The 20365-nt window shown below is 38.0% G+C and overlaps 1 protein-coding gene across 10 annotated transcripts in view; it reads right to left on the bottom strand.

The window, feature by feature from the left end:
- Positions 1–8583: 8583 nt before the first annotated feature.
- Positions 8584–20365, bottom strand: part of LPP (LIM domain containing preferred translocation partner in lipoma) — a 670167-nt gene continuing 658385 nt past the window's right edge. For all 10 annotated transcript variants that reach the window (XM_063111732.1, XM_063111742.1, XM_063111717.1 and 7 more), the window contains 3 exons: positions 19324–19502; positions 13487–13607; positions 8584–9641 (listed from right to left, as the gene is read on the bottom strand). In XM_063111732.1, the coding sequence (XP_062967802.1) occupies positions 9513–9641; positions 13487–13607; positions 19324–19502 (429 nt within the window). In that variant the 3' untranslated portion in view covers positions 8584–9512. The remainder of the gene's footprint in view (positions 9642–13486; positions 13608–19323; positions 19503–20365) is intronic.

The following is a 20365-nucleotide window of genomic DNA, read 5'->3' as shown; positions in this document are numbered from 1 at the left end:
AGATTCAACACAGAGAAAGAATATTTTTTCAATCAGTTCACAGATTTTTACAAACAACTAGAGGAGAGAAATGAGAGGAAATAAAAAGCAAAAAGGCAAAGTCTCCTGAGGGGCGAAGCTCAAGAGAAGGACTGTAGAACAACTTCTACATATACATGGGGTCTTCCAAATAGGTTTTCTGGAAGCAACATAGTACTTAACCCCCTTGTTATGAGGATACACACATCAAAAAACTAAAACAGCCTGGGAAACCCAGTATATCAAATGGCAAAGGCCAGATCTCAGAAATGCCAACAGTCCCATAGCATTTTTTTTAACAGACATTTCAAGGTCATGGGTAGGTTCAATCAGAAATGCCTGTTGCAGCAACAGACACTTCGAGGGCTCTCAATTACTGTGAACTGAAAGACTAATACACATTGTTTACCTACAGCTGTTTGTGCTTCTGTGGAGCATACACTGTGGCTCATAGGAGATAGGCTTGTCTTAAGGATCGAGTCACCTCTACATGCCACTGAATTCTAAGTGATACCGTCTTGGTTGATATCCTGAACTTGACAGTTCCAGAGGCCTTTTCAGTTAAAGTAATGTAAACCAAATCTCTCTGGGGAAATTGGCTGTAATGTGCTTCAGTGCCAGTTGTTTTGTCTTATTGGTGGCCTTTCCCCACCAATTTCATCATTGTGACAATCAGACAGAATACCTAGTGGTTTCCCACAAGATGATACGGAAGATGCATGCAAGCTCCAAATGACCTCAAACACAACAGTACATATGTGGATTTGCCTCCTGATGGCCAAATGGTCTATGTTAATTTCCCTGGATGACTTCTATCAAGGGGCCGGGTAGTCTGTGAGGAGAGTACATCGTCCTCCAAGGTATTTTTGGCCCTGAAAGTGGCTATTTGGAGAGAGCACTGGACTTGCAAGACCAGGGTACATCCCCAAATGTGCCACTTACCAGCTATATTGCTTTTGGCAAGTCACTTAATGATTCTGAGCCTCAGCTTTCTCTTCTAGAATAGGGCTATTAATAACCTTCCTCCCAGGGCTGTTTTATGTATGGAAGCAGTTTGTAAGCTCTCTTAGGAATTATTATTTTAGAGCTCAAAAAGCCACCCCCGGGTCCTGCCCAGGAGACTGCTGGCAGGTTCTGCCTACAGGGCTGTCTAATTCAAAGCTGGGGTGGAGGAAGCCAAAATCGAAGGACAAGGACTATTTAAACTAAATAGTAATCCAGGACAATAATGAAAGTATTTACTCACTTCTACATAAAACTATAAGCATAAATTTTTCCTTCCCCCAAGAATGATATCTTCTTGCACAGAAGAACTGGCCAGGAATAATAAGTTTTCAACAGTACCACTATCTTATGCTTTTGATGCTTTCCTTATTAGAGCTGCAGATTACACACTGACATTTCCCAACATTTTTAAGGTCAGTATCAGCAGGTCAGATACTTGGAGTGTGTTGTTCATGGGCTAGTTGCTGGGAGAAGGCATGAAGCTATATAACAACTGACAGAACAGTTTGTCTTCTGAATAAGAAAGTACAAACGGCAACAAAAACCTCATAAACTCTAATATCTGACCCTCAGAAAATCCCTCAGACTATTTTTAGAGATGTTTAAACATATTTACAATTGTCAGCTAAAACTCAAAGTTTTTTTTTTTTTAAAGTAATGCATTGTCCCCAGACAAAACAAGTACATATGGAAGGAAAATGCAGGGAGGAAGCAATGTTTTATTAGTTACTACGGGTTAGTTTTGCGTGGCATCAAGGAGAACATAAGCCCCAAAGTCTGGTTCTGCTTGAAAGTCAGGAGGAGCTTGGAACAAAGTGTGATGGACTTCACAGGGTAATGAGTTCCTTGACACAGGTAATCTTTAAATAGAGTCTGGATTAACACTTAGCAGCAAATCTGTAAAGGGATTTTAATACCAAGTGGAACAGATGACCAGGGAATCCTTTTTATCTAATTGCGGACCTAGAAGCAATAGAAAAACAGAAGGCTTTGCTTGTTCTCCAGGGAGGGGATTCAAAAACAGGTGCATTTACTACGAGAGTGGAAGATGTAGCTATGGACCAATAAGAATGCACATTTTCCATGTTAAAATAAAGATCACAGAGGGCTGCTTCCTGTGCATACTGTACGCGTTGGGTTATATTTTGGCAGCTCATCCTCTCTTATAATTATAAAGAGATGAAAAAGCAAGTAACAATTTAATTAACCTTTCTCTACGCTTTTTTCTTCCCATTGACCCTAAATATCTAGAAGCCTTTTCTCCTGTTAAGGAGGAAATTTCAGAATCTGTGATATTCTGGCCAAGGCAGAGTGTCTTTTCTGAATATAGCCTGTATTTTCCATTCGTGTCAACTTCCAAATCAAGTCAATGAACCAAAGCAAGATTTCTTACCAAATTTTATGTCCTCCATGAAGCCTTACTGATGCCACTGGGAAGAATTACTCTTCTCAATGCCATATTCTTTCCTATGGAATAAGTACAGATTGAACCTATTTGATATTATCACAGTTGGCCTGAATCAAAGTTACTTACGGGCTCATTCTTTACAATAATTGGTTGCTGAATATTAAGTTGAGGAGATAAGCAAGGGATAAGGATGTTAGGAGGGCAAAACTAAAGAGAAAATATATACTTCTAAGGACAGTACTTGACTGATCATGGAGGAAAGCTGCTCACTTGGTCTAAAGTGTAACAACTCTAGGCGCAAACTTTTGAGCACTGAATGAATGGAAGTCAATCAACCAGTAAATATTTATGTAGAACCTGTAAAGTGTCCAGAACTCTTTCCCATATTCAATATGAGAACACAGACAGGAAATGTCTTATTCTTGAGAAGACACAGAAAAAGGGAAAGGGTTAAAGAGACTTTCTGAATTGACCAAGAAGTGGGAATCTCATGGATGGAACATGCATTAGCTTGTTTCCTGTTTTCAGAATGATTTTGATTTTGGCAACATCAAAAACAGTACAGAATGTAAAGTATGAAGACTGTTTCGTACACAAGGGAGACCTATCCTTATCCAGCTTTCACTCTTCTGGGTCTGAGTTTTTGTGGGAAATTTCCTTTGGGTGATTCCATCAGTTTTCTTTGTGTGATTTCAATTCCCTTTACACATTTTCAACCCTGAAGAAAGTATTTTTTATCTAGGAGATTGCTGTTTCATGGAGTAGACTGAAATAAAATTTGAAAATATGTTTGGGTTCAACTGTTCAAAGGAGAAGCAGAAGAGTGATGGGACGTCATACCATGTCAATAAATGAGGAAAAGTTAAAAGAGTGGTGATATCAGACCTAAGGAGGCAAAGATTTAGACATTAGACTTGCTTTGTGCAGCTCTGGAGACAGAAAGGACTGCCGAGAGCAGTACTACATACTGGCCAGGTCTAAGAAGATTTTGGATGGTAGTTTGTTAAGAAAATAACAGAGCATATTCAGATCTTTAAAAGGTCCATGATCTTATATTTATCTAGGAACAGTTTATCTAGGAATAGTTTGGGGTCAATTAAAACTCTCTGCTCTGGTATAGGACACAGATGACATGGTGACAATTGTCTCATTCTTGGTAAAGCACTATACTCCTAGGGTTGAGAACTAAATTTAGAAGCTACATTCAGTGCCAACTTGACTGAATGCACTTGTGGCTGGTTAATAAGGTGTCTATTTGGATACATGAGGTAAATGTCTATCAGAATTAGATGAGTAAAGTTTTCTCTTGACGCTAAGTGAATGGGTATCTTGGAAAAATTAACAAAACTATATAGCTAGGAAGGCTTAATGAAAGAATCTTAAAGTATTACAAAGAAATTAGTTACAGTGTTTCCTCCTCTCAACTTTTGTTTTGAATGAACGCTAGAAATAGAGATATTTGTTAGTATAGTTAGAGACTGCTGAAAATAAAGTAATGATCAGAATTAAAGAGCGATTAATTTTTTTTTTGGTAACTTCAAGGACACAATCAGTTGAGTAAAAATGCATCTTTCACACAGCTCTCCACAAAGTAAGTTACATGCATGCTGCGTAGCTAAAATAGAGTCTACAACTTTTTGCACAAAGGCCAGAAAAAGTAAAATAGAGAAAGGAATGTGTTGTTGTTGTTTTTTTTTTCCTGTAAGCTGTGTTTCAAGAAAAACTCTGGTGCTAACCCACACCCTGAAAAATACTGTGATTCAAATATTAGGATTTAATATTATCATCATGGACTAAGTGCTGATATGTGTTTAAATTCTGGAAAGATAATAGGTTTTCCTTAATGTAAGAAAAATTATCAAGTTTCAACAGAGTACAATAATATGCCACCACTAAAAAAATAATTGTTTTGTGGTCAAAATACTTTGGATTTAAAAAAAGAATCAATCTAGTCTTAGAGAGATCGCTGCATAAAGCTGAGAAAACTAGACCAGTCATAAATGAATCTGCTAAGAATCTATGACCTGAGTCCCTGATGAAAATCCATTAAAATAAAACTGAAAGACTCTATTATCTCATCTCATCTTATGAATAAACACAACCTAAAAATATATGCTCTTTTAAAGAAAGATTTTACGGACGACACATATATTTTCTGTTAGCTTTCTCCCCTTAATATGATAGTTCCATAGGATCATAGTGCATTAATTTAATTTATGAAAAGTCCAGGCACAGTAGCATCAATAGGTAGAATGGAAATAAAAGACTGAAGGGAGCGAGGAAAGTAGGAAAGAAGGTAAGAAAGAGAGGAAGGAAGGGAGAGGGAGGAAGAATTCTCATTGAGTAACAGTAGCTTTAGTCAAATCATTTTTTAAAGGTTTATAATAGAGCTATGCTAACCAAACAACATCTACGTAAGAAAAGTTTCGTTCTAGTTGTCTGTCAAGTAGATATGAATAACTTGATCTGAAATGTTCATGGTTGCATCATATTAATGACTTGCTCAGAACCAGGATTTCCAACTTGCTCTGTCTACTACTAAATTAAACAAACAAAACTAAGTCAATTAAAAAAAAATGGATATGCTAAATGGGTGTTAAAGACTCAAGTTGAGTCTTGAGTCTTCATTAAAGTCTCTGTCTTCATTATCTGACAAAAACCAGAATAAGATCAAATCATAAACACTAACAACATCCAATATGAGGGTGTTCAAAAAGTTCATGGAGTAATTTATATTACCTTTTAATTCAATTTTTCCATGAACTTTTTGAAGTACCCTCCTATATCACCTTCTGGCATAAGAATGTTTTCCTAATTTAGGGACCCATGGGGTACTTCCAGAAGACAAGGAGAAGAGAAATACTGTCATAATACATTAGTCTGAAAAGTTCAGACTCCTCTGGATTTTGTGTTTTTGACTTTTTGATGAATATATCTTTGAGATTTGGGGATTGTTATTTATGTTATTGACTCTTCAGTGGACTATTCATAGTAGTGTAAATACATTCTTTAAAAATAAAGCACAAACGTATGTGGCTCTCTGATTGTCTCCCACGAAAGTGCACCAAAAGAGCGATCCCAGGAAATGGACTTGATGCACATTTTGCAGAGGTATATCTTTTGCAGTCTGCTGGTTTCCTACAGATGGCTAAAGCAGGGGTATGGAACATGCTGTCATATTTCATTCATAACACACATGTACTGTAGCTCTAGGCAACAGATGGACAATCGCTTGTTTAAACTACAAATGTGAAATACTAAGGTAGAATAGCAATATTCTAGAAATGTATATGAACAAAAAGCCTTTCCAAGCCAAGAGGAATGATGAGAGGCTGTGAGGTTACATCAGTGTTTCCCTGATCTTCCTAGCAGCTGCCATAATTTTCCCAACACCCTTCAAAACTTGATAATGGAGGGATCAGGGGGCAGCGACACAGATTTGACAAGAGAAGCCTAAACCGTATCAAATAGAAATAACACTGTTATTCCTGGCTGGTTCACATTAATAGGATTTTTACTAACTAGGAAAGCAGTTAGAAGTTGTATTTTCAGAGTCCAGCCTATACATTCCATTAATTTTCTACTGTAGCCCCATTGAAAAAGCCCTCTCTTTCTTCCTCTGGACCTGAATATAGAATACGTGTTTAAACATAGTTAGAATTTTATATCCTTTAAACATCACCATACTTATCTTTGCATTGGCTGGCCAGTTAGCTCATTTGGATAGCTCAGTGGCATTACAACACTCTTCCCAGCCAACTGCTCCCCACCATCCTGCCCCCCTCCAAATCTTTGCAGAATCTTTCATAGAAAACAATTTTAGTGCCCACCTCATTAATCAACATACACCCAATGAAGCAATTTTGATCAGAGAAGTTGTTCCTACAGAAACAACAATGTGTGAATGACAAGAAAAGAACCCACATCTTTGAGCAGCAGAGGTGTCAGCATCTCATAACCTGATGCCTAACACTTGGACACGACTCATTTTTCAGTTTTAAGGGCAATTTGGTTTGCAAACGAGACGCCACATTGAGATGGGGATCCAAGCAATTAATGCATTTTATTTTGAAATGGTCTGCAGAGCTCATGACAGAGTGGGTTTTTTCCTTTTTCCATGTCTCCCCAGCAACATAAAATTAGCAAATATTTGTGTTCTTGGCAATTTTTTAAAACCAGTATATTTTTACAAACTTTCTGTTATAGACTCTGCTTACGTATTTAAATGGTAACAATCAAAACAATACATCAGAAGACAATATGATTATAATCACTCAGGTAATATGATCTTTATATCTCTGTTATAGGCAAAATTTCATGTAACTAAAACAGTAAAGAGTGACTTGGAATCATTGTTTAAAGGAAATGATTAATAGCAAAGACAAGAAAACAATATAAGTCATATATTTAAGAAATTCTGGAGTAAAATATGGTAGGATCCTTTCCTAGTTATACCTTGTGAAAGAAAAAAAAATCTAAATCTAATTATTTCTGCATATGTTTGTGTGCACATTCATTATTATAAAAGTATATGTCTATATTAAAAAGAATTTACTTTAAAAATCTTTGGTAAAGATATTCTGAGGTTATGTGATAAGAATGCACTATAAAAATTGTAAGCAAGCAGTATTCTGTTGGCAATGCCACAGTGATGGGTCAGTGACAGCATTTTCTTATAACTTTTTCTTTTGGCATGTAAACGTTCAGTTACATAAGGCCTTAAATGTAACAAACATGTAGAATGTTATTGCATTTTTATAGTATAAATAATTCATACATTCTTCCTCTTTTGGCAAAATTTATAATAATATCACTGCACCTCAAGAAATAAAATCTATCCCTCAACAAATTGGACTCTTTGCTTTTGGCCTAAAGACAATTTTCCCCAAGTATTTCATAGAAAACAAGTTATTGAATCAATTCAAGCAGATTTTATTATCACCCCAACTGTCTAATTGTCAGTGCTCTTTGAGGTCATCAATGCATATGGCCTTTAATTCGAAAGACAGGAATTCAGAGACACAGTCACTATTGTATATCCTAAAACTCACATGTTGCTCCTAAGAATCTCATATTTCACATTATGAGAAATATAAGATCAAGGATAAGAGAAGCAAGGTAAGAAAAGGACAGTAGTTAAAGGAAGCTCTTAAAAGCTATAACTTTGGTGGTTCTAACACAAAAGTGTTTAGTGACAAAAACAAATGAGCCACAAATTTACATAGATGAGTTATAGTGACCATAGTCTTAAGAATTCCTATTTTTTAAAAAATGAATCACTTTTTTGATTATTCCTCTTCAAGTATACTAAATTTAATTGGAATTCCTGAGGCATGGGTTGCAATTCAAAACATGTACAAATAATTTTTAATTTCTGTTCTGGATGTTAAAATTAAAAATTAAAAAACACCAGACTAGAAAACTATCACTTCTTAATAATGAAAAAGATATTGTGGAATAAGGGAAGGGTACACAGGGACATGTAACTATATTTGTTATATTTCATTTCTTAAACTGTGTTTGGTATACAGGGATTCATTATATTATTATTTATACCTTTCCGTATATTTAAAATATTCCATAATTTAAAAGTATATACTTGTGGAAAATTTGAAGAAAGCCTTAAGAAATCTCAGTCCAAAATTCCTAGTTTGCAAAATGGCAACTTGCCATTACTAAGCTAGGTGTCTCTCCTTAAGTGAAACATGTTAGAACTTAATAAGTATGGCTCTGCAGTTGGCAAGGAAGTGTTTCACTGGCTAATAAGAGTTTGAATAAAGATTCTAGGCAGAGACTCTGCATATTTTTAGCTCAGAAAGACAAGATTTTTTCAGTGATTGTCTTTGAAAGTGTGGTGTAAATGTCACTTCGATGATATGAAAATGTCTCCTGCAATATGTAATTTGAGTTGCAGAAGCACTATGAGAATAATGAAACCATGGTTTTACAATCTTTTTAAGTTTTCCTCTCTTTTAAAAGTAAAGTAAACAAAACTACCCAATTTTATTTTGTGTGCCCTAATGTGCAATTGTCGGGCAAAAAAGACTTGGGCCTGAGGAAAAAAAAAATTAAAGAAAAGAATTCGAATTATTCTTTATAGTATCTTCCCCTAGAGAAAATGTCATTTTGGTAGCTATGTTTGGATATTAGAAAAAATATAACAATATTTTTTTAAGTATTAGAAATGTTATATCCTAGACAAAACCAACTTTGTATTATTATATCCAGATAGTGTGGAAAAGGAAAATCTCAAGGTAATATTGTGGGATAATAATATTTTGGGATAATAATTTTCAAACATATCCTCAAAATGTTTATCCCAACATATCCCACCTGTAATTTCTTTAGAAAAAGACTGAAGTGTGGTTCTCTTTCACCACTCATTAGCTCTGGGCCAATAACTGTTTTCAAATGAGACCTGATTACTGGTCAATACAGATTTTGAATTTGGATGGTTTCAAATCAAATTTGGGCTTGATTTAACTTATGTAATTTACAACTTAAATTCTTTGTAGTCTAACATAGAAAGTGTGCATTTTTTTTTCCCCAAGGGACGTGAGTGGTGCAAAGCAACAGAAAAATATACTTTTCAATACACAGCAAAAGCATGGCTAACCTTTATAATCACAGGCAACGTGGAAGTGCTAGGATGGAGACTTGAAGCCTAAAAGCACCTGTGAGTTGGCCGACTCACCCAGGAAAAACTGTGCGACAGCAAATACCACACTAAAAAAAGCCAGTCAACCAGATGAAAAGTGAGACAAACATAGGGATTAAAAGTTACAGGAATGCAGAAGTGAATGGGATGGAGCATAATCCGTGCAAAAATGTGGAAGTCCTTGGGAACAAAGGCCCATCAAAGGCCTACATGATTAGATGTGAAATGTGTATTTGGTAAGAACTTAGAAAAAAAAATCTCATAATCTATGTGTTTCTAAAGAAAAGTTAATAGCATATGAAGAACAGAGACCATCCCATAGCTCGCTTGCCTTTCCTCTATTTTTCTATTGCTTTTCTTATTCTTTTCCTGCATTTTGCTCTTCTCAGCGCCATCTGCTAACCAACTAATGGGCGACTGAATCTAAAGATCAGTGCTCGCCTTGGCGGTCAACACCCTGATGCGGGCAGAGTTGCAGGTCTTGCAGAGGATATGTCCATCCAAGGGGTAGCAGCCTTGGTTATCTCCTTCAGACAGGAGACCACCACAATCCTAGAAAAATAAAGACAGATGGAAATGATGTGAGTGAACATGTAAAGTACATACATGAAGACCAAATTCCTCGGCCTTCCATTCAAGGCCTCCATAATGTGCCCATTACCACCTTTCCTGCTTCACCTACCACCAGCCCCTTCCATCCTTTCCCCCGGTGTACTCATATAACAGAGCATATCTTGAGTTAAACTGAATAAGAGATTGAGGAGATAAATGCAAATGGAGTAATGAAATAGAGATATAGGAGGAGAACAGCCCACACGTCTAAGCTTCCCTGTAATAGTTTGCTCCCCCCGGCCCAGACAACAAAAACAACCAGAGAAAGTAAAATAAAAATGGATCCCTAACTACTAACTCATCTTTATCCTTATTATTGGTTTAAGGGTCTCTCAACAGGTGCAGGAACAGAATTTTTTGGCCATTTCCGGGCAAAAACAAAGTTGGTGATTCCTGCTAAGCAGAAGGGCCATCACTGGCTTCTGGGTATTTACCCCAATTGTCGTAAGAAAATAAAATGCCAGTCTGTTTGCAATGATTTGCTAGTGAGCAATGGTTCGCTGCACTTCCTAAAGAAGATGGGAAGGTATAGAGGAATGAATGCAAGACTGGGAGACAGGCCCCCTGGCACAACCCTTCATTCTGCCACTGCCCATGCACTGCATGCAAGTCCACTCTGAAAATAATTCCTGCATCTTCTGCCTTATGAAGCTGTTGCGAGGATCAAAGATGATAATAGATGTGAATGTACTTTGAAAAAATGCAAAGAGCTCTCTAACTGTGTGATTAAAGATTATAGATTAAAGATAATACTACTGTTGACAGGACCTCTGCGGGTCTATTTTGGAAGGTTTTAAGTAACAGTTAAATGCTGGCCCTTGTCTTTGGATAAAAATGTAAGTTTCCCTGGAAAATAAAGATATAATAAAGTAAATATATAGTACTTTATATAGCATTATTTGCCCTTGCTAACTTCAGTAGAAATCCTAAAAGGACACAACTGCTGCAAACCTCGCTTCTGCTGTCTACATGGTGGCAAGGAGGTCAATGCAGCTCATGTCTGCATTTGAGAGATAATTAAATTTAAGTTCAAACAGGATGTCACCTGGTACACAACAGCAACAACCGTCATGCTCCACAGGAAGTTCAGCATTACCAAAAAAAAAAAAAGAAAAAAAAAAAAAACAAGCAGCTATACTGCAGCTTCTAGACGCATTCAGGAAACTGAGCAAATGGAACTAAACCAAATCCTTTCATTGCAATGATCAGCTCTATTCTAAATCACAGTTTTATAGTTTAGTTTCTAAAAAATTCTAGCATTTTAGAGCAAACCTAATTTGTACACCTACCATTTCATCCAGGAGAAGGAAAGGCACATGTGGTGCAACTTTTAGCACAAAAGCCAAGACCATTTAAAAGTCAAAGCCTATTTGTATGTATATCATGTACATGAGGAATATTGGGAAGCTTTTTTTTTTGAGCCTCAGTTTCTCCTTCTGTAAAAGGTTTCTAAAGTGTCTATTAGCTTTCATACAGTCTTGATTCAGGTCATTTAAAGATGATGGACATTGTTTTTCCCTTTACTTCCCCAGTTATAAAACCTTGTATAAAAGCTGGTCATTTTTTATTCTCTTTTCTGATGTTAAGGCCAAGAGAGGCATGTAATTTGAGTCTAGGGCAAAACAAAGCACACTGCATAAAACAGATGGTCAGTTGCAGCTAGGCAATGGATGGAATAAACGCAGTCCACAGAGCCAGGGCAGCCCTCACGGACCTGTCAGCCTGTGTCGTGGGAGGTCTCCTAGGTGGACTAGACAAACCAATTTCATGAGAGGATGTGGTAATAGGAAGTCCACATCATCCCTCGCAGATAGAAGAGGCTGAAAAGTGCTGCACTCAGAAGAACAGGTAGAAAATAAGAAAACTGCTTCAGTTTGATATAATCCCATTTGTTTATTTTTCCTTTGGTTGCCCGTGCTTTTGGGGTCGTATTCATGAAGTCTGTGCCCAGTCCTATTTCCTGAAGTGTTTCTCCTATGTTTTCTTTAAGAAGTTTTTATTGTTTCAGGGTGTATATTTAAATCCTTAATCCATACACACACACACACACACACACACACACACACACACACACACACACAAACGGGGGAGGGGGGAAGAAGATATAACAACCATAACTACTTGAAGTTGATACGACAAGCAAACAGAAAGGACATTGTTGGGGGGGGAGGGGGGGAGGGAGAAGTGAGGGAGGTTTTGGTGATGGGGAGCAATAATCAGCCACAATGTATATCGACAAAATAAAATTAAAATTAAAAAAAAAAAAATAATAATAATAATAAAAAAAAAAAAAAGAAAACTGCTTCAAAGGAGGGAGTCAGGGTAACTAATAGAACCAAGATAAGAAAACATTTTAAAATCTTTATCTGAATGTGATACCTTTTTGATACCCAAATTATAGGGGGGAGACTTGCTGTCCTTTGCTGTATTAATGGCTACATGTCCCTTAGGCTTTAGCTGACCTCCTCTGAAAAGATACCTTTGTCACCTCCAGCCTGGATTATAGGTCTGTTTTATGCATTCCATAACATCCTGTGCATAAGTCTCCAGTAGCCCTTGGCAGTTATATGATCTCATGTCTTAAGTGCTCAGTCAGTGCTTGTTAATAAAGAAATAAGCTTCCATGACTTCAAACAAGAAGTTTCAGCCCCTCTGAAATTAATTAATTCTTATTCTTTTCAATGGATGACAGTGGCATCTCTGCCTCACAGGAGTAGTTAATGGAAGCATCAGAGCCAAAGTTAAAGATTGAATATAATAATAATAATAATAATAATAATGATAATAATAATAATAATAATACCATTTCTCACTAATTTAGTACTTTATAATTTACAGTGTCTTTTAATACATAATTTTGTATTTTAGTCTTGTACCCATATTTGGGGGAGTAAGAACTTGAGTCCTTTTTATAGATGGGGAAATTGAGACTAAGGGATGCTGGGGTTCAGAGAATGATATCCCAAAGTACAGTGCTTTGGCATGCTGAGCACTTTTGAATCATGGGAAACTGGCAGGCTTTAGAAGCTGCCCCAGGACCAAGGACACCCGCCCAGCAAAGGGAGAGTCTCTCTCTGGAAGTTTCCTCATCTGAGGAACTTAAAACCCCATCCCTAGGAATCATCAAATAACCAGGAAACATCTAAAATACCATGCCCAGACAGATTTCATCTATTCTTCTGAGGGCAGCTCTGAGAGATTACCTGGGAGAATTTATCTTCATAACAAGACAGACTTTGAATGAGAAGTTCACAATGAAATTCTGCCCCTCACCTTCAGCAATTTGTCATCACCTGCCCCAGAACTCTAAGAAACTTTGTTCCAGGCCATTGTCTGTTCTTTAGGCTCATTCTTTTCCTCTAAAAATCATTTAGTACCCCTCTAAATCGCCTACACCCCCATCTCTTTGTACCCTATGAAGAGGGGTATATATGTTTTTGAATCTCACTGGGTTATTGAGTAATCACTGTATTGCTATTTCCCTCAATTCTTGCTAATACATTTGCAAGCCTTTTCTCCTGTTGATCTGTCTATTGTCAGTTTGTTTCAGGAAACCTTCAGAGGGCAGAAGAGAAGCTTTCCCTTCACCCTCACAGAGGTAAAGTGCCTTATCCAATGTCACTTGCATTAAACACCAGTGTAAGATCTAAAACCCAAGTTATTTGAACACAGGCACTATGGCCTTACACAGACTTAATAATTGCTATGTTTGTGAAAACCCAGCTCTTATGGGTATTTAAATGCCTGCCATGAACTGGCAGGGCATGGGGGTGCCAACCACAGACCTCACACCGGTAGCAGTGAACATGGAAATCACGATCCAGAGCAACAATACGGACAGTCTCTTCCTGGCCTGGGGCCGGCATGATAGGCTCCTTGCACACAGAACATCGGGGGGCAAATTTCCTGAAAACAGAGAGATAGTTCTAGTTAGATACTGAGCATTGACACTGACAAAGAGGTGAAAGAAAAGTTGTAAACCAGGAGTAAGGACATCTGGCCTGCATTTCCTGTGAGACTTTGAACAAGTCATTTTTCTTCTCTGAGTCTGCTTCCTCATCTCTAAAATGAGGGAGTTAGACTCTGCAGCTGTTGAGGTCCTTCTAGATGGTAAATCCTGTGATATTTGGTGAGGTGCGGGAGTGAGAGTGTGAACTGCTTTTGTATGAAGAGCATCCGGGAGCTCTTCACCACACAGAATACGGTATGCAATTCACCTTTGCTAGATTCCAAATATGAAGCCTGGGCTTAGGTTAGGCTAACTAAAGAGAGAATAAAGGTCCTGTCCAGCCCCTACTTACTTCTGACATTTGCTTCTAGACTTTTGTATGCATTCTTCAGGCCCTAAACAAATATTCTGAGGTTGCTATCCTTGCTTCATTCCTACTTTTTCTAGCCTCTTTCTTGGAAATGTGTCTTGAATTCTAGGAGCTGACACAAGAAGCCTCAAATACATAGTTTTTCAAAAGGGCAGAGGTTAGTGAGTTTAAATACACATTACACCAAGCCTATAATGGCCCAGTCTGCATCTCCTGCATTTTGATTGTGTTAAACTTTTGTTTGACAAGAACGAGTTAAGGAGCTGTCAAGTTCTCTATTCTTTAAAAAAATTTTTTAGCACTTTTAAAGGGTATGTGTATGAGCACATATCTACACACATATACATACACATATGCATATGTTTTTGAGGCTGTTGGAGAAGAATTTTAATATTTCCTGATTTCCTAGTATTTCTTAATGTGACTGATGGTCCCTAACATTTTTGTCTTCTCATAAAAGATTAATAGGTTGCAAATATAGGCCACGTATCCACCTGCATTTTCTGGAAATTAGGGGTGGTATTTGTGAAGGTGTGAAATAAGACATGATTTCAAATGGACCTGCATAAGAACTGAAGAGATTAAAGAAAAGAATAACAGACTGTGCAACTCAGTTTTTTCATGATAATGGTTTTAAGATTAATGACATTAAAATTTATCTATTTGTAGTGAGACTTAAAAAGAAATAATGATAGTAATCTAATACTTTGCAGAGCACTTTATGGTTGTCAAAGAATTTTTACATACATTATACTCGATACATACATATTAATTTTCCCAGCAGCACCCAAAAAGAAGCTGTATGGTTGCAATCTAAATAAATATGAATTAAGCAGCAGATCAATTGATTGCTATGAAAGAAAAATTAAAAGGATCATGACACAACTGCAGCAGTAATCAGTGTTGTTTTAATTGGTATTTTATGCAAGAGGTTCACATTCAGTGGCAAAAAACTGCTTTGGACTACCGGATTGTTTTTGAGTCTGGGTCATCAGTAGTGAAATAAGCAGGTTTCTAGGATCAACTGCAAAATTTCCTTTCCTCAAGCCCATTGGGACTGTAAATTCTGTGAAAGCAGAAGTATGCTTTGCTTACCATTATCCATAAGCCTTCCCCAATTTCCCAAGGTAAAATTACTTATTCCTCTAGAATAAAAATTCTGCATGAAATTTAGCTATTTAGGTAGTGATTATTTGCATATCTCTGGGGACCACTAAACTGTGAGCTCCCAAAGGACAGAACTTTGCTCTATCTCTGAGTCTCCAGAAACAACCACCATGACTGGTGCAGAAAGAAGAAATTCGAGCTGTATATAATGAAGAGAAGAATCTGACATATTTCTATATAAAAAAAGATGTTACTTGGGCTTTTATGTCCAATCTCAAAACCCTTCCTTCTTTGGAAAGACATAAACTTCATTCTTACTGAGTAACAATTCTTTCCTACCAGTTGGTTTCATTTCCATGATGGGAAAAGGCAAAGTGAAGGGACAGGAGGGGGTTCCCACAGTCCCCACAGTGTTCCTTGGTTGGAAATTCAAGGAGCATTCAAAATCTCAGGTGGTCTATTTCAAAGCTTAACTCACTGAGTGGACAATAATAATAAGAAAAATACATTTGATAAAAATATTTTTGATGATTAAAACTACCATTTATTGAGTGATTATGTGCCAAGTCTCATTAAACAATTTACACACTGGATGTTATTTTCTAATGACAGCAACATTACAAGGAAGTACTTTTATCATTTCTACTTTACAGCCAAGGGAACCAAGGCTCAGGGATGGATGATATTAGTTATCTTGTATCCAGACACATTTCTGGCAATCAACAAATAGATGTTGATTAAACAAATAAATGGACAGGACTAATACCCCTGATAAGAAAGCACAGATAGTGGACTTAAAGCCTCAACATACTGGAGGGGTCAGATAAATAATTATGCCTGCTTTTTTGGACTTACTCACTGTAGTGGCGCTGAGAATATAGGAATAAACAAGGACCCCAGCACAGGCCCGAGAGGGAGTTTTATGTATTTTTGCATTTATTTCATTAATTTATATAGAGAGATTTATTAAGTTTATATACATAAATTTATATAAATTAATAGAAATATATATATGTATAAATTAATAGAATAAATGCAGAAATATATCCTATCTTCTTGCAAAAATGTTTTAAGATAGTTACTGTAAAATTACACACACACATACATTTCATTATTAGTCAGACTGTGGTAAGTGCTACCTATAGCAGATTTTCAAAACTCTATAAAACACAGAGAAGGAGATGTAAATTCAAACATGGGGATAGAAAGGGGTTTAGATCAGAGAAGTCTTAGAAGAAATGGTAATTGATTTTGGCCTTTAAAGATGGCTATTTAGTGAAAAGGGAAAGAGTGGGGGGGGGGTGGATGGAAAAGTGTGTGTGTGTGTGTGTGGGTTGGGGTAGGGTGGGTGGGAAATAGCCAAGTCTGTGTGGGGGAGGCAGGGGATAGCCAGTCTGCCAGGGAACTAAGTTTGCAGCAGTCATCTCAAATGGTGTCTGTGAAAGAGTTCATGCCCAATAGGCTGGAGGATGTGAACCAACTTTGACCAAGGTGGTTATGTAGGAAATGGTCCACTAACACGACCTCAAAAATAGTATTTCAGAAGCTTGTTACTCAAAGGGCAGTCCGGGAGCATGTCAGAAATGCAGAATCTTAGGCCCCACCCCAGATCTACTGAATTAGAATGTGAAGTTTAGCAAGATCCCTCTGTGAATTAAAAGTTTAGCAAGATCCCTCTGTAAGCAAATTAAAGTTCGGGAAGCACTGGCTTAAAAGGGTGACTAAACAGGTGAGCTAAATCCCTTCTCATGTGTCTCCAGTATCTCATGGTCACTTCCCCTCCCAGGCTGCTCTAGTTACAGTAAAGCAAACCTTCACTGTATATAGACAACCTTGTCCTAACTTTGTGCTCTGGCTTTCTGCCTAAATTGTTCCTTCAGCCAGGCATCTCCTTGTTTCCCACATAAAACATTTCAAATTCTACTTCCACGAAGTCTATACCCTGATCCCAGAGCCGAGTGACCTCTCCCTGCTGACAGCACAAGCCCCCTCCTGTGCCGACCTCACGCGCTGGGCCCTTTGTGCCTTCCATCGCAGGTGTGTCTGCCTGTATTCTCTGCCTTCCTCCTGGCAAGTTCCTTGCTCACAGAGACTTTCTATATATCTGTGCAGTTTCTCTCCTTGTGTCTCTCCTTCAACACTTTGCACAGTAACTGGCACACAGAGGGCTCTTTGTAAAATGTGAATTGAACTGAATTGAAGTACATTTCCTAAAAGACCACAAAAGAAACCCCATTCAGAAGGACGGAAAACAAGTCCCCCCAAAACTGAAGAACGAGGCTGTATCCCTTTATCTACCCTTTCCTTGGCCTTGCAATGTCCACCCTGTGCTGGACTCTGATCTGGTACTTTCAAGGTTCAGAAATAAAAGTTCAGTAAAATATTCTCTTATTTTCCTTTGGGAAATGCGAAAAAGATAAAAAATTTTCTCCCTCCACATGACTGTCAATCACGAAGACAACATTATCTAAAAAAAAAAATTATGTTTTAACATGCATTGAACTAGTTGGGGGGTAGCTGGGGGGTTGAGATTTTTTTTTCCCCTTTTAGTTACTAAGACTGCCTTCTTGGAGCTTTCAGACATACATTTATGTCACCAATCGCAAGTCTCTAATTATGCTCCCCACTCCTAGAAATGAAAGATAAGTGGCATAGATATAAACTTACATTTGTCAAAATTGATTTCCTGTTTTAATTGAGGGGTGTAATATATCAGTCTTTTCTAGCAACAGAAACATGTGGGCTCTGATTATATCTATCAGTCTTTCTTAGATTAGGGTAAGTCTAAGACAGCAGAAAAACAGTGACAGAAACATACTCCCCGTTGGTATCTTTTCACTTCCATTAAATACATGCAGGGTTGTTTTTTTTTTTTTTTTCATGTGTAATTACAAGCTAAAAATACCAATAACGTGAAGTACAATTTATGCTGTGACTGCCCTTTAAAAGTGAGCCCTTCCTTGTCTAATTCAGGTTGAGAATTTCTGCCTCTGGGTTTTTTTTTTTAATTCATTCAGCCTCACATCTTCTGGCGAGGTTTTCACTTTCTTTGCTACTTGGAAAGTGGTCAGGAAATTCATTTTTAAAATATGACTCCCAGGTCCCCAAACTGCTTGTGTAAAGTACTTCCTGGTTGTTGACAATCAACAAAGTGGTAAAAATTAATCCACAAGACTGCACATTTGGAGGCCATAGAAGGGATACCCAAAGTGGTGAGTAACACACAGTTCATCTCTTTGATGGCCTTACAAACTGCCCTCAAAGCCACTGCCCAGCAAACATACGCCAGAACACCTTCGTGTGTACTGTTTATAAATCTCACTGATGGCTTTCATATACTCCTTAAAAAATATACAACAAATGTGATCAACCAGTTAACCAACTAACAAAGTGGCCAAATAAAAATATGCAAAATGCCAAACTATAATTTTCACAAAAACCTCAGCAATAATGAAGGAAAGAGGGACCTACTGAGAGAAATGAGGAAGTAGGGACAGACATGTTTTTCCAGGTCCACAAGTAAGTGCCCTTGATCTTGAGGCACTCTTCTCTAATTCTCAAGACTGCACAATACGGTGTTGACTAATTTCATTAGAAAATATCCCGAGGAAGAGAGGGTCTGCATGGGGAAGAGGTCAGGGAAGGGAATGAATACGTCAACAATGTATGTGAGAGGCTTGCATTAGTGACAGGCACTGAGTTGTCCTCTGTGTCCACCACAAGCTACTATCTGTAGAGTAGCAGCAGTGTAGAGGTCAGCTCTAGAGAGAACCCAGGGTTGTTACAGCTGAGAGAACTTTAGGACAGGGTTTGGTCTAATGACCAAATTGAGCTCAGAGAAGTTGAGCAATTTGCCAAATGTCACACATCTTGTTCATACTCAGGCCAGGATCCTGCCTCTTTCTCATACACATACTCTGTGACTAAGTCAACTTTTTCACACCTAGAGCCACCCAGAGATGTAATAGACAAGTCCCAGGGAAACCGTGAAGCAGAGGCCGGGATGGATCGCCACATGGGTTACCTGATATTAATTCTTGCATTGTATGAGGGGATAAATAAGCTCTTTTTAAGGTTCCATTAAATCCTGAGATTCTATAGCTCTGAGAAAGAAGAATGTGCATCCCAGATGCTAGGCAGTAAGAAAAGACTCCAAGAGGACTGGCAGGCTGGAGGAGGGAGAGGAGGCTGCCTACTTGTGGAAGTCCTCAATGCAGTGAATGAGCCCGCCAGCATCCACGGTGAAGGGGATCCCGTCCAGGCTGCGGTGGCACATCACACAGGTGAAGCAGTGTGGATGATAGGCTTTCCCAGTAGCTCGGAGAATCCTCTCCATGATGGGCTTGGAACACACAGTGCACTGCTCCAGAGTATTCTGAGGAAGGAAAGAAAAACTCCAACGTTAGGCTGGGAATTGAGGAGCTCTGTACAGCACAAGCATTTTTATGAAACACATTGGCTCAAGTGCTTATCACAGTACTCTGAGGAAGGCAAAGGGTATATCTTTATTATAGAGAGAAGGAAACACAGTTAGACGGATGTTTAAGTGGCTCTTTTAACATCACTCAGGTCATAGGCAGCAAATCTGGGACTTAGAATGCATGTGTTCTTCCTCCACCTTTGTTCCTTTCCACATAGCAAGGGTGGTGGTAGATTTTTCTGTAAGGCCCCCTATAGTAAATATTTCTGGCTTTGTGATAACAACTCAGTTGTGCCTTTGTAGCTCAAAGGCAGCCATGGATGGCATGTAAACATATGAGCATGGCTGTGCTCCAGTAAAACTTTATTTACAAAAACAGGAGGTAGGCCGCATTTGGCTCATGGGTGTAGTTTGTTAACCCCTAAACTACACCACCCAGGTTCTCCACTTGGAGAAGGCTCTAATATTACTTCTAAAACTTGATTCATTATTGAAGACCTAGTGGGGTCACCTAGGCCCCTAACGTTTTAGAGAGTGGTCTCTCTGATGACAGAGACAGAGCCTGCTACCTGCAGACCCCTAAAGAGCTCAGTATACTCAATGAGGCTTCCATTCATTCAAACAAGGTTAGGGCTTGTGAACTCTTGATGGAAATGTTAAACCTATAGGTGGTCTAGTTTTGAAAACTGAATTAAGAAAGTCAATTTACCTGGCTTTGAAAATACGCTGAGCTTTAGAAATACATGCTACCCTTAAAAGAAATGCCATTTAATGAGTCAGGACTCAGAAAGATTGACTTAGTTATTAACCTTCCATCC

The sequence above is a fragment of the Cynocephalus volans genome, chromosome 1, assembly GCF_027409185.1.
Source record: "Cynocephalus volans isolate mCynVol1 chromosome 1, mCynVol1.pri, whole genome shotgun sequence".
Classification (NCBI taxonomy): domain Eukaryota; kingdom Metazoa; phylum Chordata; class Mammalia; order Dermoptera; family Cynocephalidae; genus Cynocephalus; species Cynocephalus volans.
Note: the sequence above shows the minus strand (reverse complement) of the source record. Positions and strands in the feature narration are given on the sequence as shown.